At 35.2% G+C, this 22,890-nt stretch overlaps 1 protein-coding gene across 1 annotated transcript in view; it reads right to left on the bottom strand.

Annotated features, from left to right (window-relative positions):
* Positions 1–8,598: 8,598 nt before the first annotated feature.
* LOC110675200 (GRB10-interacting GYF protein 2-like) overlaps positions 8,599–22,890 on the bottom strand; it is a 142,905-nt gene continuing 128,613 nt past the window's right edge. The window contains exons 2-3 of the mRNA XM_021839613.1: positions 9,296–9,430; positions 8,599–8,778 (exon numbers count right to left, since the gene is read on the bottom strand). Of these exons, the coding sequence (XP_021695305.1) occupies positions 8,599–8,778; positions 9,296–9,430 (315 nt within the window). The remainder of the gene's footprint in view (positions 8,779–9,295; positions 9,431–22,890) is intronic.

Here is a 22,890-nt window from a genome sequence, read left to right as displayed (position 1 = left end):
GTGCGACTCCTTCAAATAAACCCGACTTCATTGTGTTGTGTTCAATCATTTCATTCAAGGTCAAATACATCAAGACAATGCATGAACTTACTCCAGAGGGTAAATCAATTCCCCCGAAAGGATAAAGAAATTCCCCTAAGAGGGTCAATCAATTCCCTCTAGAGAGTAAATCAATTCCCCAAGAGAAATGAGGTATAAGGTGTAAGCAAAGCAGATTATGGAATGAGAAACGAGTAGTCATGAGTGAGAAATGAGAAATTATGAGTAAGGAATGATGAGTGAAGAATGAGGAATGTGGAGTGAGAAATGAGGAATGGGAAATAAGGAGTGAGGTGTGAAGAGTGAGGAATGAGAAGTGAGGAATGAAGCGGAAGGAATAAGGAATGAAGAGAGAGAGGAGTTACGAGTGAAGAATGAGTAGTGAGTATTGAAGAGTAATCAGTGAAGAGTGAGAAGTAAGGAATGAGGAATGAGGAACGAGGTATGAGAAATGAGGAGTGAGGAATGGGGAATGTGGAATGCGAAGTGAGGAGTGAGGTATGAAGAGTGGGGAGTGAGCTATGAGGATTAAGAAATGGAGAATAAGGAGTGAAGAATGAGAGAATGAGAAATGAGGAAACGAAGAATAAGAAGAAAAAAAGAAGTAAGGAATGAGGGGTAAAGATTGAAGGAGGAGCAGTAAGGAATGACGATTTAAGTATATGGCATGAGGAGTGAGGAATAGGGGATGAGGAATAGGTATGAAGAGTGAGAAATGAGGAATGAGAAATGAGGAGTAGGGCTTGATGAATGAGGATCTTCTTCTTCTAGGCTTTTCGTTCTCACTGGAACAGAGCCTGCTTCTCAGCTTAGTGTTCTTATGAGCACTTCCACAGTTATTAACTGAGAGCTTTCATTGCCAATGTTACCATTTTCACATTCGTATATCGTGTGGCAGGTACGATGATATTATATGCCCAGGGAAGTCAAGATAAGTTCCATTACGAGAAGATCCTGGACCGACCGGGAATTGAACCCATACACCTTCAGCATGCCTTTGCTTTGTAGCCGCGGACTCTAACCACTCGGCTAAGCATATATTAGTTGATGCAAGTGCTGAAGACCCCGGAATCAAAAGTTGCCCCGTCCGACGGTAAAGTTACTTAATTGAATATGATTCAATTATTTTCTGAAATCAGCAAACCCCTTTCTATTTCAAGATAATTATAAAAAATGTGTCATTGAAAGATCAAAGCAAATGCCTACTATAATTTTTCACTCTATCGGTCTAACGACCCTTTCGGCCCAATGATTCATTCGGCTTAACGTGTTTCAGTCTAACGCACTTTGGTCTAACGTACTTCGGCCTAATGATCCAGCACCTATTGATGTACATCTTTAAGGCAAAGCTTAACTCAAATAATCTATATTAATGTTCAAGAATGGCTGCTAATCACTAGTAATGAAGTTGAAAAATTCAAAAAGGCAAAAATTTATTATCTCTCGATAAACCAAGATTGTGCCCAGAATTGGAGACCGGTTTCTATTTTTCGATCAAGTCCTCTTAAGTGTTGCATTAAAATCGAATTTTGTTATCATTTTAAAATCAGTGTAGTTTGTGAAACAAAAGGAAATAAACGACATGAGAAGCAGCAGTACAAAATGGAAGGAAATAAAAAAAGTATTAAGGATTAGTTTGTTATTTTGTTCCATGGAGCTCGATATCGTCGCAAATATATTTGCGAATATTAATTTTAAATGTTTGTCTTAACAATTAAAGACTCGTCAATTAAAGCAACCCGAGAAGATTTTCAACTTAAACCACTGTGGAACACGTTTTTGTCTCAAGCACCAAAATACCGCTATACACTCAATTAAGGGTTGCTGAATCCATTGCCGTCTTCAAGAATAGCATAGCACTTCTAGCTTTTGAGATATTGTCTGTCGAAAATGGAAAAAATTACTATTTTAGTCAACTTGCATGCAAGTTTACTAGCTTGTTAGGTAATTTATTTGCTTAATTTGTCACAGAAGTCAAACTTTATGTAAATAACCATACTTATCAACAAAGTTTACAATACTTTCGATGCAGAAGAGTTATTTTTCAGTGGTTTAAAAAAGTTATGTATTTTTCCATATAAGAGAAACGAAGAATTTTGTATGGAGACAGCATGCATGTTGAAAAAATCGGTTTAATCTAAATTTAATCAGGAAATTACAATCAAATTACATCTAAAATAAAAGTTTGAGTTCTATTATGCATGCTTGGTGGATTGGGTCTCAAAAAAGTTTGATAAATTATACCCTAAATTTTATGTAAACATCAATAAAGCCAATGTTTCATGCAACTCTGGCGACCTGTAGTTAAAAATTGTAACGTGCTGGAACATGTCTGAGAATGGCATCAGATTCAGCAACCTCAAATCTACCAGAGACACATAATTTGATCATTGAGACACGCAAACATGTCATTTTCGTTACGCTGTGTAATCCAACACACAAAGGAGTAGAGTTCAAGATAATACAGCTTGAAAAATAATATGTCGCTTTAAAGGTATTTTTGGTTTTACCTTTATCGGTCATAGCGGCCATAGGAGAACAAAACTGAAAGTTGCACAGAAACCATAAACAACTTTGCTTCTACCATATCTTGGCTGTTTAATCTCAAACATTACAATTTATAGCTATGATATTTGTTGAACTTGAAGTGTCATGTCTGACTTAAATTAATATGTCATGACAAATCAAGCTGTGTAAGTGCTAAAACATTGAATTAAACGAAACATAATATAATGTTAAATATTGCCTGCCTTTCATAAGCATCTTTCAAGAATTTATATCTTAACGTTAATGAGATAAAAAACCGAATTTAGTACTATACCATTTAATTCCACTAGAGTTTGTATCCTTTGACAGATACGCGTATTTCGACCTCAACTGTAAGGCCGTCTTCAGTGTCGTGTACTAGACTCGAGCTCGAAGATTTATTATCTTAACGTTATTCAATTTTCTTTCACTCACGCCTTGCAAACAATTACATAGATTTAGATTGTACTGTTTAATAGTGTTAGAGTCGATCAATAAGATCTATATCGGAAAGAAAGATTTGGCAAAGAGGGGCAAACAGCGGCACACAATCGTAAACTTAAGTTTCTGAAGTACTCTTGGAAACGAAAGGAAGTTGAAAACAGTCAAACTTGAGTGCTCAAGTTTACGTAGTTAGCCAGAATATTGTGCTTTAGAAATTATTTCACGATTATAATAATACGAAATTGGCATCGTTATGTCTTGTAGCGCTTAAGCCTATGAAAATGAGTTATTTGTGTCAAACTTGTGCGACACGCATTGTCTAAAAAAAGTAATTGAACAATTTTAGGAACTTGATTTTTTGAGCATTCACCCGGCCATGCACCACTGTGATACCTCGCAAGACGAGGCCCATCCAATGGACAATAACGTGCAATGAAACGTTACTCAATAATCGCAAGAACAAGAGCCATATGAGACGACTGCTGCTTTGTACCATCATTTGATGGTCGATGGTTCGACGAGGTTAGATGATTGCTAATCACCGAACGCCTAATGAGGCATTCAATCGGTTACCGATATTATCTACCAGGGGGTCGATCTGGTTGACCGGTGGTGGTTTATTGTGGGGAAAATTAGGTCAGGATCGGTGACATATTGAGCGGGAAGAATGAACGGATTCATCGCCTGAGAGCTGACCAGAACGACGCTGACGTTTACATTTCATTGCAATAAAAAATTGATATTTACAATTATCTCAATTTAATGGTTGAACCAAAGGTCATTGCAATACCAAAATGTAAGAAAATCTAATCTATAATTATACTCTTGATCTTGCAAAAAACATATGAAGATAAGGTAAATTCTGCATACTCGCAATCCTTAGGTGAAAATAACGTACCAATGTATGAAAAAATAAATCAGAAATATTTTACTGGATTGAGAAACGAACATCCTGGAAAAAAAAAATGATAGCATTCTTAATTAAGAGAAGTATTTCGATAATTATTGCGGACTGATTTGGATGAAATGAAAACTATTTTTTTTTATTCTTCTAGATAGTAGCTTATCAAATGCAGTTGATATATTTTAAAATTATTTTAAGTTGGCTTGTTTTGTGACACATGTAATTGTGCTTATTTTATTATATATATCAGTGACAGTGCCTTCCAATATAAAACACCGAAATATAAGAAAAGTTTCAAATGATTCACAGAGAAGAATTTAATCGCGTCCTTCGCCCAGAAAACCAATTAAATTAATACAAATCATTTGACCTAAAAATCGCGTTTCTCAAGAACGAAATTTTCTGCAACTAAGACGATTCTATCTCACCGGAAAAGCCATGTAAGTACGGTTATTACATTCTCATTCGCATTTAACCGGTTGTCACCGTCGCAATTTCATGTGCAATTTATGGCACCACAGGAGAATATAAATCGTAATTATCAACTGCTTACAAAGCCATTCCGGGGAAAGCGTCTTCCTTTACCGACAAACCATCCATTGGCAGGCAGCATTTGAAGTGTAGCAGCAGGACACGTTCCGCATTAACGAATCTTCCCTGGGTCGCCGAAGAGAGAGAGCGAGGAGAGATTTCTGTTCTTGCAACGTCGTTCAAGTGTAGAACTTCTGCGACGGAACAATCCCAACGGTCCCCTTAGCGTACGGACGGCTGGGTATTGTCGAAGAAATATTTCATCCTCGAATGCACTTTGGCTGGTGTTGTTGCTGCTGCCACTGCTTTTGGTGTTGAAGAGTAGTTAAGTTTGCTGCTGATTCTCCTGTTGGGGCATTTCCACCCACAATTCAATATGCGCCATTGAGCCCGGAGAGGCCTGAATGAGACATACTCGAAAACACCAAACTGCAACTATTTACTTTCCAATAATTTAGCTGCAGACATTTACACTTCTGCACCTATCTGTGGGATACGAGAAAATGGTTTGGAATGAAAATAAGACAAAATATAGATGGTGCGAGAATATTGAATATTACAAGCAGGCTTGATAATATTTACTCCTCAACATCGTCAGAGTTCGGTGACATACTCTAGAGCAGCGTGCTGCCTTTTTCTCTTAGCGAGGGACGAAAAAATGTGCACAACAGAGTACCGTTTTGATTCATATTACGGACAGCTTCAAATTCCGGACACTTTACTTTGTATGGGAAACATTTCACACGAAATGTTTCAATTTTTGCCGTTCAAAAGTTCTCAATTTCGAGGCTCTTTTTAGTAAGCTTTTTCCATAAATATCTTCGAAAGTTTATAATGCCCAACTACCTTGGATGTCTATTTAGTGGTTTGACGATTTCAATTGATGATTTTACTGTTCCATTAATTATTATCATGAGCTGTCCGGAATTCAATTCAAAGTGTCCGGAGTATGAGGCAAAAGTGAGGAAGCGTCCGGAATAAGAATCATGCAAAGGCCATACATTTTGATTTATTTAAAATTATTGAAGTTGCGGAAGCGTATTCTTCACCCACCGTTCGAAAGTAAAGGGCTTCCGACGCTCGATAACGCTAAGATATCATACAGAATGATTTATTTTGTATGCTCTATGCTGGGTTATACTTCACTGAGTCCTTAAGTGTCCGTAATATGAATCAAAACGGTAAAATTCCATCAAAACATAGTTCCATCACGAGAGACTTTTGGTCAAATGACATATATTCGAATGACGTTTGGTCGAAAGTACATTTGGTCTAACGGACATTTCGTCGAACGAACATATGGTCGACATTTTCGTTCAGGCATGTTCTGAGATTCGAGATAAGCTGGTCTTAATTGGAAACAAGCAGCTTTTCCAGCTCAGTCCTTCAGTCCTCCCTTACCAGATACATAGAATTAGCATTTTTTTATAATTCAAAGCTTCTACTGTAAATTCTGTTATTCACACAAGGTCAACATTGTCAGCAAAATCATATATTTGATTGAGGAATGTTATTAACTTGGAAGTCACAATAACCCAATTGACCATAAGTAGAGTTACCGACACCTAACATTACCTTCGCCATGAAGGTTTGCCTTGAAGGAATTTTTTTCTGTCGTTTCTTACCCACGTCCGTGAGCTACAAGACCAGGAATACGAATGAAGAACCCGAGCACTCTCCGAATGCTTCCATCAGATGAAGATCAGCAGTTCATTACGAAGAACGATAAAATTTCATAAGAAAAATAAATAATAATAAACCTTATGTTCACATCGATGACTAATAAAATGAAGAATGATGATATTTTAAAATCATATTAGATTCACTAGAGTTAAATATTTTAGTCAATGTACAAAAAAAACTACTACCAAAAGGTTTATTTGAATACTCTTTGAAATTTTAGATCTTGGCATAACTTCAAATCACACATAAAACGATATATGAAATTTAAAAATGAGACTACATAATATGTTCAATTTTTCGACCAAATTTCATTCGACGAAATGTCCTAAAGCATCACAAATCCCTGAGGACTGTCTTGGTCGGGCGGGACCCTCAAGAGTTCTTTAGAAACGTGAGTAAAGGTGAGCATCCCAACAAGAGAAAGAAAGAGAGAGAGAGTACCAGAAAAAATCCTCGCATTTTTTTGCACTCTCACTCAAATTGTTTTAGGCTCTGTGTTGAAAATTTTAATTTCAAGTTTTACTCCTCAGAAGAATGGCAAAATCGCCTCAGCTTTGCATTGCAGAGATGTTTCTATCAAGCCTGATTACAAGCATTCAACTTCGGAATAGAAGAAAAAGAAGCAGAAGAACTTAAAAACATATTATACAGAAGAATCTCTGCTCATTATGATGCGGCTTATTTTTCACAAGTTCTCAAAACTAGAAACTCGTGTGCTCTAATGAATTCAAATCACATTAAAAGAGAAACTTCAAAGTTTGAGCTAAAATATTAAGATGAGTAGGTGGCGCAAGCGTCTCAGAGGTGAATTTTCATGTTAAAAAATGGTTTTAAGTGGAATCACCATAACTTTGTTATTTTCTAACCAATTTTGAAACTTTCAGCACCATTATCTTCAAAGTTAAATTTATAAAAACTTCGTAGAACGTTAAATTTGTCTAAAATCGGAACTGATCTTAGTTAGAATAGTTTTCTTCAATTTTTTCCTCATTTTACTAAAAAAAAAGTTCGACCATAAATACTCAGTCGATTCCAAATATTTTTACACGTTTTGGAGCAAATTTAATTGTTTTCAAACTGTTCATACAACACATTTTTCTAAAAAAATGTTTTGATTTAGTGATTCAACAAAAACATGATTTTTGAATGAGAAAAATCTATTTTTTTACAGTATTTAATTTATTCGCCGAAAATTGCATTCTTTCCTATGAAACTTAAGTTTATACAGTATCATGTTTAAATTATTCAAAAATTGTTGCAAAGTCCTTTCTAAAGGTTTAACAAATGGGAAAAAACAGTTTCAGTTTTGGAGATAATGGTAAACTGGAAAAAAATGAGAAAAAACTGACATATTTCGATAAAAAACAAGCTTTTATGCAGTTTTTGGTGAATGATTTGGTCAGAAATTTTGTTTAGAGAAATGTGTCGTTTGGACAGATTTAAAACAATTGCTTCTGGAGATTGTAAAAATATTTGGAATCGGTTGAGTATTCATGAAAAGGTCAAACATAGATGATTTTTTTTAGTAAAATGAGGAAAAATTTGGAGTAAACTTCTTTTAACCAAAACTTCTTTTGATTATCGACACATTTGGTGTACTACAAAGTTTGCATAAACTTAATTTTGAAGGTAATAATGCTAAAAGTTTCAAAATTGGTTGAAAAATAACAAAGTTATTTTTACTTCACAGAAGGTCATTTTTTATAACTTGTAAATTCACCTTAAAATCGCTTGCGCTACCTCTAAATGTTAATATTTTTGGCTCAAATTTTGAAGTTTCTCTTATTAGGGTAAAAGCACCGGTTTTGGTCATACGCCAGTTGTAGCCATAGAGGATTATACATCGTTTTACATAGCCAATTAGCATAAAACCTTTTGTGTTAAGTAGATCACATTCACATGATAGAGCTACATTCATTTACTCGTCCAAATTGATTCAAAACAATAGAAAAACAATAAATTTTCCTTATGATTTTATCTCCCATACACCTAATTTGGCCAGGGCACTCCTAATTTGGCCACTCTTATGAGAAACCAATGCGATTGGCCAATTTAGGAACCGAAGTTAAATCTCTGGCCGAAACTGGTTCCGTTGACCTATATTGACCAACGGGATTTTCAAAGCGAAACAATGCTTTTAGCTCAGTTTTGATATTTTACACACATAATATGGGTTGAAAGTTTGCATTTGACATATTTCTGATATTTTTGTCTTCTGGTTTTCTGAGCTTCAGAGCTTCTAGTCTACTGGTCTTCTGGTCTTCTGCGCTTCTGGTCGTCAGGTCTTCTGTTTTTCTGATCTTCTGGCCTTCTAGTCTTCTGGTCTTCTGATTTTGTAGTCTTCTGGTTTTCTGATCTTCTGATCTCTTTGTCTTCTGGTTTTCTGATCTTCTGATCTCCTGGTTTTCTGATCTTCTAGTCTTCTGGTTTTCTGAGCTTCTGAGCTTCTAGTCTTCTGATCTCCTGGTCTCCTAGTTTTCTGGTCTTCTGATCTTCTGGTCGTCTGGTTTTCTGATTTTCTTGTCTTCTTGTCTTCTGGTCTTCTGGTCTTCTGTTTTTTGGTCTTCAGATCTTTTGGTCTTCTGGTGTTCTGATCTTCTGGTCTTCTGGTGTTGTAGTCGTCTGGTGTTCAGGACTTCTAATCTTCTGGTCTTGTGGTCGTCAGCTTTCTTATCTTCTGGGCTTTAAGTCTTCTGGTTTTCTGTTCTTCTGGTTTTCTGATCTCCTGATTTTCTGGTCGTCTTGTCTTCTGATCTTTTGGTCTTCTGGTTTTCTGAGCTTCTGAGCTTTTAGTCTTCTGATCTTCTGGTCTTCTGTTTTCTGGTCTTCTGGTCTTCTGGTTTTCTGATCTTCTGGTCGTCTGGTTTTCTGGTTTTTGGTCTTCTAGACTTTTGGTCTTCTGGTGTTGTTGTCGTCTGGTGTTCTGGTCTTCTGATCTTCTAGTCTTGTGGCCTTCAGGTTTTCTGATCTTCAGGGATTTTAATCATCTGGTTTTTTGATCTTCTGGTCTTCTGATCTATTGGGTTTCTGGTCTTCTGGTCGTCTTGTCTTCAGATCTTTTTGTCTTCTGGTTTTCTGAGCTTCAAGTCTTCTGCTCTTCTGGTCTTCAGGTCTTCTGTTTTTCTGATCTTCTGGTCTTCTGATCTTCTAGTCTTCTGGTTTTCTGACCTTCTGGTCGTCTAGTCGTCTGGTTTTCAGATCTTCTGATTTTCTGGTCTTCAGGTCTTCTGTTTTTTTATTTGGTCTTTCTCTCTTCTGGTCTTCTGGTGTTCTTGTCGTCTGATGTTCTGGTCTTTTGATTTTCTGGTCTTGTGGTCTTCCGATTTGTGATCTTCTGGGCTTTTAGTTTTCTGGTTTTCTGATCTTCTGGTTTTCTGGTCGTCTTGTCTTCTGATCTTTTGGTCTTTTGGTCTTCTGAGCTTCTGAGCATCTAATCTTCTGATCTTCTGGTCCTCTAGTTTTCTGGTCTTCTGGTTTTCCGGTTTTTGGACTTCTGTAGGTGAATTCTTGTGCGTATTTTCTTCCAGGAAAAGAAAATTTTCTTGCTGATGAGTAATGGAAGAAAATTTCTTCTCTTAGAAGAAATTGTTAGCCGGAATTCATCTACTGGTCTTCTGGTATTCTGATGTTCTTGTCGTCTGGTGTTCTGGTCTTCTGATCTTCTAGTCTTGTGGTCTTCAGGTTTTCTGATCATCTGATTTTCTGATCTTTCGATCTTCTGATCTTCTGGTCTTCTGGTCTTCTGGTGTTCTGACCTTCTGGTCGTTTAGTCGTCTGGTTTCTTCTGGGCTTTAAGTCTTCTGGTTTTCTGGTCTTCTGGTTTTCTGATCTCCTGATTTTCTGGTCGTTTTGTCTTCTGATGTTGTTGTCTTCTGGTTTTCTGAGCTTCCGAGCTTCTAGTTTTCTGATCTTCTGGTCTTCTGGTGTTCTGAGCTTCTGGGCTTCAGGGCTCCTGGTCGTCTGGTCGTCAGGTATTCTATTTTTCTGTTCTTCTGGACTTCTAGTCTTCTGGTCTTCTGATCTTCTATTCTTCTGGATTTGTGATCTTCTGAGCTTCTAGTTTTCTGGTCTTCTGTTCTTCTGACCTTCTTGTCGTTTAGTCGTCTGGTTTTATGATCTTCTGGTTTTCTGGTCTTCTGATCTTCTGTCTTCTGATCTTCTTGTCTTCTGGTCTTCTGGTCTTCTAGTCTTCTTGTTTTCTGATCTCATGGGCTGCTTTCTTGTTTTCTGGTCTTTTGTATCTCTGGTCTTCTGGGCTTCTGGTTTTCTGATTTTCAGACCTTTTGGGCATCTAGTCTTCTGGTCTTCTGGTCTTCTGGTGTTATGATCTTCTGGTCTTCTGGTCTTCTGGTTTTTTGAGCTCCTAGTCTTCTGGTCTTTTCGTCTTTCTGTCGTCTGTTCGTCTAATCTTCTGGTCTTCTGATCTTCTGTTCTTCTGGTCTTCTGGCCCTCTGGTCCTCTAGTCTTCTGGTGTTTTGTAACAAAAGTAAAATACGTAACAGAACCATCAAAACGAACGGAGCGAACAGAACGAACAGAACGTACAGAATGAACGGCTTATTGTTTTCTACGGACCAACTTTCCCATCGCACCTCACAGCAGCCAACTTCAGAGTTCGACAAATAAATATCATTTTTTCCCCGGCAATTCCTACTTGGCAGATTGTATCCAGCATCATCGTTTTTCGAGAGCAATCCCTTTCGAAATTGCCAGTTTGGCAAGAAGCAAGCAAACCGCGTTGTTTGCACACCTTCACGTTCCCACAGTTTCACTTCCGATTCCCAAACGGGCAATGAGAGTGAGGGGCGAAGGTTTCCCCCAAATGGAATCCAGTGCCAAGACAAGGTGGCATCATAATCGTTTCTGCAGCTGATGCACTTTCTTCGCCCGTCAGCATGTGCCCCATAGAGAAGAACAAAAGCCGCAAAGATGCAACCGATTCCGAACATAAATTTCCAATATAAATAGCAGCTAGGGTGCCGGTACCAATAGTTGTAATGTACCAGTAGATTGGACTATGTAATAAAACGTACATTTTTTGATAAAAACGACATGTGCTATTTTTGGTGGATAGATCGCCTCTAGTTTAGTCGATTTGCCAAATTTCAGCTTTTTATTTCATCAAAAAGTCATATAAATAATTAAATTTACGCAAAAAATTTGCCCCCTTGCACCAATAGTTGCCGTCGTGTTCCAGTAGTGGATCAACGGATGGAAGCAGTTTTTAAAATGGATGTATAAAAATGAAGAACAGTCCCAGAGATGTTCTTAATACTTCATTCGAAAGATATTAGTTGCTGTTTGAAGGGAAAAATGTAAAACCTGTGTAAAAATTTGCCTTTTTGTTTAAAATTCCTTGTATAATTCCCAAACGTCTACTACTGGAGCACTAGCGCAACTACTGGAACACGTGTACCAATAGTGGCTCAAGCGATTTTATGTTAAAAAATTAGTGTTATCACTCTTTTTATATTTTTCCCATATAGAAGAGGTTGAAATCTTTCTGTTGACGCCAAAAGATCTCTGCTAAGGCTTTTCGTTATTTTGTTATGATTTTTTATAGCTTAGGTAGTCCACTAATGGCACCGGCACCCTACTGAATGGGGAGGGATTCTGTATCGAAATCGTAAGATGTGTGCCGTGGAAGAGATGCGCCTTTGGGATCTGTTTCAGCAAGTTTGGCAACGGCACGCCTTGGGTTGCAGTGCTGGTGGCTTGAGTGGGATTTCCGATGCATCTATATCGAGGAGGAAGATACTGTAGTGATGCATTGGATTGCACTGTAGGAAGTGCTCGGTGTAGTGTTGATAGTCAAGTTGCTTGCGATGAAACTATAGCTTTTCGAGTATGGTGAAGAAATGGCTAAACTCATTCAACTAGAAAGAGCTGTTACTATTCTTGGTTAATCAGATTTATTTTCAAGTTTGAGATAGCTATAAATTAAAGCAGTCTATCTAATTGGAGGTTAATGATGTGAAAAGTTTAACAACTTCCAGAAACTGTTGTGCCCAGTGTAGCTGATCAAGAACTTCTTCTTTTTGGCGTTACATCGCAAATGGGACAGAATCTACCTCTCAGCTTTGTGTTTTTTGCCATTTGACCAGTTTTTACATATGTATATTGTGTCATAAGCACGAAAATACTCTATGCCCTGGGAAATCAAGAAAATTTCTATAAAAAAGGTCCTCGACCGACAGGATTCGAACCCACGACCCTCAGCTTAGTCTTTCTGAATAGTTGCGCGTTTACCGCTACGGTTATCTGAGTTAGCTTTAATTGTGGTTCGCTAACTCGATATCAAGAAATGATTCTGTTGACCATTTTCTAATGAAACCCATACTCTTCCCCGGCAACAGTCACACTCAAAACCAGAGAATCATCTTTTATTTGCCGAATAAGCGGGAGATACATGAGTGGTGGAAATATTCCAGAGCAATTCTTTTCCCGGATCTTGTGACAATTTCACTCGTTGGGAACCTTCCTCCATGAGCCATACATATATCCATGTAGGGATCGAATGCTACTTCAGTGTAGTGTACGGGGAGGCTAAGGCTACGTGAAAGGTGAGGCACTTCCGAAATAAAAATCTTTTGTTCGAAATGCGGGTTGCTGCTGCGGCAAGACAACCATCGAAAAGAGCGCGAATTCGCCAGCACGGAATTCTTTTCGTCGTCTCCTATTTCCCGGCATTTCCCGGAAATACAGTAGAAGGCAAGTACCTACATAGGTGTGACCAGCCACCGACGAATGTCAGATAAAGTTCTTTTTCTCATGACAATAACTTGGCCCTTCCTTAGTTACGCCGATGAATACCTATATGTGACAATATTTCCTCCTAGGACCCACCCAGGTCTAGCAAGGTACAGGTAGCAACTGGGAGAACTCTCGACGACAACGGCAACGGACCGATGAACACAATATGATAGTGATGATGATGGCGATGATGATCACGGGGCGGGGCGGAGTCGACGAGAGGAGGGGAAATTGATTGGATGCGCTTTCGCTGGGCTCCACCGGTTGTTACATTGCTTCACCTGGGCTGGAAATTGTAAACGTGGCAATAAAATAAAAATTAAGACGGTTCCGGGACCGGATTCCGGTTCTGTACGACAACAAGGACGATGACTTCGAGAACGGCTTTTTGAAGAGGGGAAGGGCGGAATGCTTACGTGGAAAGTTTCTACGATTGCCGGAGTGAACATGCAGGTTGGCTGGGATTCGGAGGCAATCTTGGGAGTACTGGAAAGACACTGACTGGTAGCAGTAGAGTGATTTACTATAGTGATCAAAATCAAATCATCGAAAACTGGGAAGAAGTATTGAGGGCAGTCAAGCGAGTGTAATAGTGAGAACATGAATGATTGCACCGTCTAGGGTTCCATACTATATTTTGAATAGCTTGACTCTGCTCAGGTTGAAATATGTTTCAAATTACCCTCAGGTTGAAATATGTTTCAAATGTGGCAAAATACAAATCTTACTAGGACCAGCTTTATGGTGACCCCAAATTAAGCACGATGATGACTTCAATTACCATTTTAATGATTATAAACAGTTTTCAGATTTTTCCTTCTAAACTTCTCAAGAGCTCTGCAAAAAAACGAAATGACTGAAACTAACTCATTGCCTTCCGAATGAGCCAAAGAAAATTTCAATTAAATGTAAATTATACAGAGATATGGACCTCAGGCATCAGAAGGCCAACTCCAAGGACACGTTCCCCACCAGTTGGGAGATTTGTGCCATCGCCGTATTTGAGCCTATTTTATCATCTACCCCAGTGTTTCCCAAACTTTTTTGACTTTCGCCCCCTTGAGACCAATATTTTTTGGAATCGCCCCCCTGATATCAAATTTAAACATTTCAGCATTTTTTTTTATATGGGCTTATCTGCATTCATCGATTTCTCTTCAACTTTGCTTTTTGTGTTATTGCAGAAAATTGATTCTCTTTTCGTAGCATACTTTGTGCTGTAGGATGAAGAATCACTATATCTTGCTTCATTAACAAGAAATATTACAGATTTATCTAATTTAATGAAGTTATTAATGAAGGAGAGGATCGATGAAGGGAAATCGCTCATGTCAGTTAGTACCTATTGAAGTAACAGTGTCGTTTTATATTACACTTATCACTTGTTTTTGTAACAACGAATGTATTATCCTGGCTAATGTGCGATCATTAAAAAAGTTTCAGCTCACGTTCTGATTTTTCTTTTTTTTAATGTTTCTTAAGTTGTTGAATAAATATACGAAATTGTGGGTCGTTCAATTAATTGTTTTTTTTTTGAAGCTTCGATCCAATTTTATGTCGTTCTGGCTTATTTTTAATTGAGTGATTTTATTGGGTAATTTTATCATTGAAATCCGATTTTTGTTCACCAAAGTCGCATAAATTTATTTATAAAAGATTTGTACTATAAACTCTGATTAGTATGCGTGTCCACAAAATATTAAAATGAGTAGTTTAACAAATGCGTGAGAAATAATAGAAACTTAAGGCGAAACTGGATTGGATTTCCATGTTCGGCTTTCACGATTTTTCATATTTTTTTGGTTCATTATTTTCAAAATCGGTTTTCATCGAAAGATAGAGGAAGGTTCAAGGTATCTCCTGAATTTTTTTCCTAGCGGAAAATGTTTTCCGTTTTCGAGATTACCATTTTCCTGTGAAATTTTTTTGATTTCCCCTGAGCCAACTTTTGGCTTTGCACGCCGATATCTCGCAAAGTTGATATGGAAACGCAGAATTTGGAACTCGTCGAAAGATGGGGAATTTTACAAGGAAAATAATCGCCGAAGACACTATATGTGGAAAATGCGTTTTTCGCGAGATTACCATTTTTCTAGGGAGCGTTCCACGGAAATTTTCATCACCCAGTAGTATCATACGCATGCGTGTATGTGTAAAACAAGAAACCAGCAGCAGATGACCGGTTTGCTCGGTCGATTACGGACGGCACAAAACGGAGAACGAGAATCATCAAGGACGGGTGGGATATTTGAACAGATTCCTGCAGCAGCAAACACATTTTAGCCATAGACTGGCGGATTGATGCAATGAGAGAGTTGGCATCATTCCTTCTGTCCTCGTTTGCCTGTTGCATCCGTACAACCGTTGTCAATTTGTTTGGCTCTATATAATCCTCATTCGCAAGTCTATAGAAATAGTGGCTATACTCGCTATTTGCATTGCGTTGAAGCGTGAGCGTAACTTCTATTTTGAGAAAATCGATTTACTCTGTAAGGATTTATCTATGTGAATATCAATAATTTGCAACAAGTTTGTTCATGGTGGATCAGATTAGATTATATTCTTAGAAATTCAATAACTATAAATTCAAAACTGCTAGTTTTGAGTACAACCAAGAAATACATACGAGAAACAAATTGTTTCTAAAAATGGAGGAACTGTTGAAGACAACGAAAAATAATGAGATTTCCTTTCCACTTTTGGTCGACTCACAAATACTGGGGATAATTTAAGTAACATAAGACAGTCTGAGAATAATCGGATTTTCTATGTTGTTTTCTGGATTAGTAGTGAATGCTCAGGAATACTGAACGAATGGTTCTGGCTGTGATATATATGATTTTTTTCAAATATGTATACAGAAATACTGGAATAGTTTATTGATGAATTTTTATCACATAATGATTAATATGTGCAACATGGGAATACTTCAGATTCACTGTGAATTTCTTCAATACACACTCAGATTAAATTACTGGGGTCGGTGAAATTTTACTGGGTTTTGAAACTACCGAAAAAGTCAGTAAAATGAAAACTGTCGCCACGCGTAATTGAAAAGCAAATTTCACCATGTCTTATTTTTTATCGATATATGATATAAAAAGAAAGCTCTCTGCAAAGTTTCAGTAAAAAATCTCTGTTTTTCGATTTCAGACATTTTTTTTAGTTTACTGACTTTTTCGGTAGTTCCAAAACCCAGTTATTTTTACCAAACAGATTGAGTGTGTAATTTTCAAACTATTCGTTATTGTTTCGAGCTGCTGGAATAATATTTAAGTAAATCAGTGGTTCCCAATATTCCCAATACGAAATATTCATTATGAATCAACATATACCTTTCAAAGACTCACCTAAATGTTTTGTCTGTAGCCCACCACAGGCGATGCAAGAATTCTTCCAACACCATTCGAAGTTTACAAAAATCTTACCAAGAGTCATTCTAACATCTTAGTAAGGTTTGATAAGAAATTTTTAATTTTTTTTTTAAATCAGTTGGTTGAGAAGATTTCAACAAAAACTACCGACTGAAATTTTTCAAAAGTTTTTACAAGAGTACCCATAATCAAGATTAACCCGAGAAACGTTGTAAATTTGTTCTACAAGATGTGAAATATGTTTTCGGGTATACCCAAGGTTTCTACAAAATTCCGCGAAATCAAAATATCTAATGATTTCATCTCTACAAGCTGCTTCGAATATACTAAAATATTTTTCTAATGAGCTTTTGAGGAACCAGATAACAGCCATTGGAAAAATTCGTAAAACTTTTCAACATTAAAAATTACTTTTCAACAAAAGAAATAGTGAAGAACTGCTCAGAAGCTTTTCGAGGATCTCATCAAGAAGCTGGTGAAATCTGATAAGGATTAGGCCAAGGAAAATATGCCAGGAATTTTCTAATAACAATGCTATAGAAATGATGTTCATTCTGTTTTCTAGTTTGCACTAAAAAAACATGCAAATTTTGTGAGGTAAAGTTATACTGCGCATCCCGCTAATTTGACGATACTCTATGCAAACCATCGGGGCTTATTTTTAATTTGAACTTGTAGTTAAAGGAAGGACAATTTTGTTAAATTATTGAAGGACATTATTGTTAAATGTTACAATAAATTACCATATTTTCAAATTATTGGTGCCTAATAAAATCTTCTGAGAGAAATATTGAGAGAAATAAATATGGAAGTTTTGAGATTATTTCAAAGTTATTCGAAGAATACGAGATTATCTTTATTTATTGATGTATGATCAAAACTATAGGCTTGATATTTGGGGGATATAAGAATGTTTAAGGCTTATGTCAAATTTTTTGATAAGTTTTAAGTTGTTTGTGACTAACGTGGTATTTTTAGGATATTTTTGGATGATTTATGCATGATAACAACACTTATGATAATATTCACAAGATATGGGAACGCATGAGAATTACATGGGACTCTCCGATTCTTGATTTTTTTAGGAATACAGGTATTTAGATTTTTTTTAATTAGTGAGAGGACAAAAAATCTAGGAGAATATTTGAAAGGAATGAGAACATTTGAAAACATTTTTCAAGTTTTTTGAAGAAAGCGGTGTGTTCTGACAATATATCTAAAGATTTGGTGAGTGATCAACACTTCTGGATAAATATTTTAACGAATTAGAAAGATATTTCTGAGACTTGTTTTTAACCCTTTAAAAATAATCTAGACATTTGTTGTCAACATTCAACTTTGACCAAATGTTTCCAAAGAATCTTTTAGAATTAGGACTCATCAAGTATTGAAAAATATTCTTAAGGTTGTAATTGGGTCTAAATTCGCTCAGAAGTATTTTCTGAATTTCTCATCATCATTCCAAATTTGTCCGGAAATTCTTCCAGAAATCCAAAGCAGTAACCAATAATTCATTAACAAAGGAGTAATATACTATAATCTTAAACGAAATCTGAATATCTAGAATACTCGAAATCTTCTATCATATGATAACCAAATCATTTATAAATAATGAGTTGTCTGTAATGCTTAGAATGCGATGTTCAGAAATATTCTAGGCATTTTTGGTTCTCCATTCATATTCCCAGTTTATTCAAACATTCTCTCAGAAATATTAAAGCATTCACCAACTATTCCGGATTTAAATCAACTTTCTATCGTCCTTCGTCCTTTTTGAAATAATAGTGAAATAATAATTGTTAACGTTCAGCGTTCATATACGCATTTCTTAAATATTCCGAAGTATTCATCAAAAAATCAATAGCAATCCTTGTAAGCTTCAACAAAATTACAAATATTCTATAAAAAATCTCATTCTCCTTCCAACATTCCCAGATTGTCCAAACATTTTACCAGAATTCTAAAGAATTAACCAATAATTTAGAAACAATTCAAGTATATTCTGTAACCTTCAAAAAGTTCAAACATTCAATTAAAAAAATAATTTATGATAACACTTCTTCATTCCCAATTTGTCTCGATTTTTTTTCAGAATTCCAAAGTATTAACGAACTATTAAAAAAATTTCTGTCATCCTTAATTTATTAGGAAAATAAAATCTCGTCAGCATTTCAAATATGTAAAGACATACAGTCATCTCTCCCTTACTCGATATTGAAGGGACCATCGAGTCAGGGAGGTATCGAGTTACAGAACACAAAAGCAGTGCAACTGCGTTTCAAGGGACCATCGAGTTAGCCATGAAAACCAACTTTTACTATGGTTCTCTAACTCGATATCGAGATACGGAATATCGAGTACGGGAGAGTTAACTGTATTTCAAGAATTTCAAAATATTTTCAAATAATTCACAAATAATCTTAGGGTTCCAAGGGATAATCAGTTATTTAAAATATATTCTAGGAATAATGTTCTTCAATACTTATTTCTGATTCATTGGTGAATTCTGAAAAAATGTCTGGACTAATTTGGAATGATGACGCATAACGAGGGATTCTTAGGTTATTTCTGAACTAATTGAGGATTACAGAGAACTTTTAGGTCATTTTTGATTATTTTTTTTAATGTTTCATATTTTTTGATGAATACTCTGGAATACTGAGAGAATTTCAGAATGAATTGGGAATGTTAAAGAATAACCAGATTGATAGATTAGTTCGTAACCAAATGAAGAGCACATTAAACTTTTCAAATATTTCTGAATCGTTGGTTAATACTTTTGGATTCTATGATAATTTCTGCACAAATTAGGAATGCGGATAATGACAAGAAATCCTGAGGATCGCCAAGAATTATAAAAATATGTTTGAATTGTTTTTGAATACCTGGTATTCTTAGAGAAAGTCTAAAAAAAATGGATGTAGTCAGGTAACGACAAATTCCTGGAATATATCTAAACCGATCATAGATCACGAAAATATTCTCGCTGAAAGTATTTCAAAATATAAAGACGGATAAACAGCGGCTGAAAGCTTTATTTTTCCTAAAGATAATCAGTTAATGATTATTTATTTTATTTCTGAAGATATCGTGATTAATTTAAAATTCTTATAGATTGTCTGAGCAATTTGGAAGTGTTGATAGCAACGAGAAATTTCTTGAAAATTTGTCAACTAATTGAGAATTACAGAGAATAGGTAAATTATTGCAGAATTGTTGTTGAATATTTTGGTATTCTGAGAGAATGTCTGGACATTTTTGGAATGTTAACGATTAACAAGAGATTCCTAGGTTGTTTCTCAACTAATTTAGGAGTACAGAAATTGAATTTGCAAGATTATTTTTAAGTTCAACAATTTACTTTGGAAATCCTGGGAGAATGTTTTAACGAATTAGGAATTTTCAAAGATAATCAGAAATACCTGGAATATTGCTCAACTTATTGAGCACCATAGACATCTATAGGAGAATTTCTGAATTGTTTGTAATACTTTGAAATTCCCAAAGATTGTTGATGATAACGAAAAATTGCTTCTTGACGATCTCAGATAACAATAAAATTATTTTTGCATTATCCACATTTTTTCAATTGCTGTTGAATAATTTGGAGATTTGAGATAATGTTTTAATTGAGAATGTTGAAGGATAACGAATATTTCTGAACCATTTGAAGATCACCAAGATCCCTGAGAGTATTTCTGAATTGTTGGAAAATACATTGAAATTATGAGAGAATGTCTGGACAAATTGGAAATGTTGAAGGGTAACCTGAAGGTTAACATAGACCTCTAAGATCTTTTATGAAAAGATGGTAAATACTCTGATAAGAATAACGAGAACTTCTCAAAATATTTTTGAATATTTTTTTTTCTAAATTGTTGACAAATAATTTGTAACTCTCGCTCTGGACTAATCGTAAATGTTGAAAAATAACATGTATTACCTAGAATATTTATGAACTAAATGAAAATCACAGAAAATGCAAAGATTATTTCTGAATTTTAAGTGAATATTTTGGAATTCATGAAGAATGCCTGTACAAATTTTGAATGATCGCGGATTCAAGAGATTCCTAGGATATTTCTTAGCTAGTTGAGGATTACATGAAACTTTAAAATTATGTACAAACATGCAATATTGATTTTGGATTGTTCGTAAATACTTTGGAGGATTGAGAGAACGTCTGAAAAAATGAGAATGTCGAAACATAACCAGAAATTCATAGAATATTTCTGAAATTATTAAGTATGCGTAATTCTGAAATGTTGGTAAATACCTTAAAATTATGGGAGAATGTCTGCGCCATTTGGTAAAGTTGAAAGATATTAAAAAAAATCCAGAATATGTTTAAGCTAATTGAGAACCACATAGATCTTTGAGTATTTATGAATTGTTGGTTAATACTTTGAAATTCAGACAAATTTAAAATGTTAGGTTATTTCAGAACAAAATATAAAAACAAAGAATTCCAGGGATATTTTCGAATATTTAAGATAATTGTTTAAATGTTGATAAATACTTTGGAATTCTGAGAGAATGTCTGAAATTATTTGGAAAGTTGTACATAACGAGATATTCTAAGAATATTTCTTAACCAATCAAGGATTGCAGAAATGTTCAAGCATATTTCTGAATTGTGTTTACAAACTTTAGCAATCTGAGAGAATAACCGTACAAAATGGGAATGTTGAGAGGAAATTGTTTTGAACATTTTTGTTCCTATTAAGGATTTTAGAGAACCCTGAGAGTTTATTAGAATTGTAGTTGAACACTTTGGTTTTATGCGAAAATGTCTAGACAAATTTAGAATATTGATGATAACGAGAAATTCCTCGAATATATTCAAACTAATTACGTTACACAGTGATCTTCAAGAGTATATCTAAATTGTTAATGAATAATTATTATGAAATTCTGAAATAATGTCTGGGCACTTAGGGAATGTTGAGAATAACAAAAACTTTGTAGTATATTTATGAATGTATTAAGCATCACAAAGAACTCTTGGATTATTTTAGAATTGTTGCTCAATATTTTGGAATCCTGGAAGAAAAACAAATGCTGATGATAACAAGCAATTCCTAGAACTTATCCGAACTCACCAAGGAATTCAGAGAATTTCTGGATTATTATTAATTTGTTGTTGGATACTTTGAGTATCTGACGTCTGGAAAAAAAAAGTTATACGGAAAGATAACGAGGGATTCTCATGTGGATTCTGAACTCATTGAAAATAACAAAGATTGCTAAGATTATTTTTGAATTTGCAAGATGATTTTTCAATTGTTGATGAATACCTTGGAATTCTGAGAGGATATCTGAAAACATTAGGAGTATTGAAGTATAACGAAAAAATCCTAAAATATTTTTTTTAATTAATTTAAACGCAGAAAAACCTCATAGAGTTTTTCGGAGTTGTTGATGAATGCTTTGAGAGTCCTTAGAGAATATCTGAATAAATTTGGGGACCTTAAGGGATTACCAGAAATACTTAGAATATATCTGAACTAATTGAGGACCACAGAAACCTCTAAGCGAATTTTGGAATTGTTGTTGAATACATTAAAATTCTGAAAACATGTCTGGGAACATGGGAAATGCTGATGATGACGAGAAATTTCTATTATCTTTCTGAAGATTCAAGATTACAAAGAACTCTTGGACTGTTTCTGAATTGCTGGTCAATTCCTTAGGAACTCTGAATGAAATTTTGGACAATTTGGAAATGTTGATGATCCTAGACTATTTGTAAATTTATAGAGGATTTCAGATAATGCTGAATTATTTTTAAATTTTTTTTGAATACTTTGATGATCACAGAAATAAATTTAAGTATTTCTGAATTGTTGATGAATAATTTGGAATCCTGGGAGAATGTCTGAATAAATTTGGAATATATAAGCATTTTTAGAAATACCTAGAACACTTCTTAGCTTATTTAGTATCACATAACTCTCTGAGAGAATTTCTGAATTGTTGGTATGTCTGCAAGAATGTCTGGGCACTTATGGATCTTTAATGGTAATTAAAAATTTCCGGTATATTTCTGAACTTATTGACGATCACAAAGAACACTTTGGTTATTATTGAATTGTTGTTTAATAACTTAGGCATTTTTTGGACAAACTGGAAATGCAGATGATAACGAGAAATTTTTAGAAAATTTCTAAACTGATCGAAGATTTTTGAGAATTTTAAAATTATTATTAAATTGTTGTTGGATACTTTGAGAATCAGAGAGAACGACTGAAAAAAAATTGGTATATTGAAGGATAATCAGAATTTCCCAAGAAATCCGAGCTGATTGAGCAGAAATCTATGAGAATATATCTGAATCGTTGTTGATTACTTCAGAATTCTGGGAGAATGTCTGAATAATTTGAAGTGTTGAAGGATGACCAGAAATTTCCAGCATATTTCTAAATAATTGGAAGACTACACAGAACTATAAGATTACTTCTGAAATATTGGTGAATATATTGGAATGCTTGGAGAATGTATGGACAAATTTGGAATATATACGGATAACATGATTCTTAAGTTGTTTCTAAACACATGAAAGATTACAGAGAACTTCAAGTTCTCTTGGAGTTCTGAATGTTTGAACTTATTTGAAATGTTGAACATAACGAGACT

This window comes from Aedes aegypti, chromosome 2, assembly GCF_002204515.2.
Source record: "Aedes aegypti strain LVP_AGWG chromosome 2, AaegL5.0 Primary Assembly, whole genome shotgun sequence".
Taxonomy (NCBI): domain Eukaryota; kingdom Metazoa; phylum Arthropoda; class Insecta; order Diptera; family Culicidae; genus Aedes; species Aedes aegypti.
The sequence above is the reverse complement of the archived record's forward strand: the minus strand, read 5'-3'. Positions and strand labels throughout refer to the sequence as shown.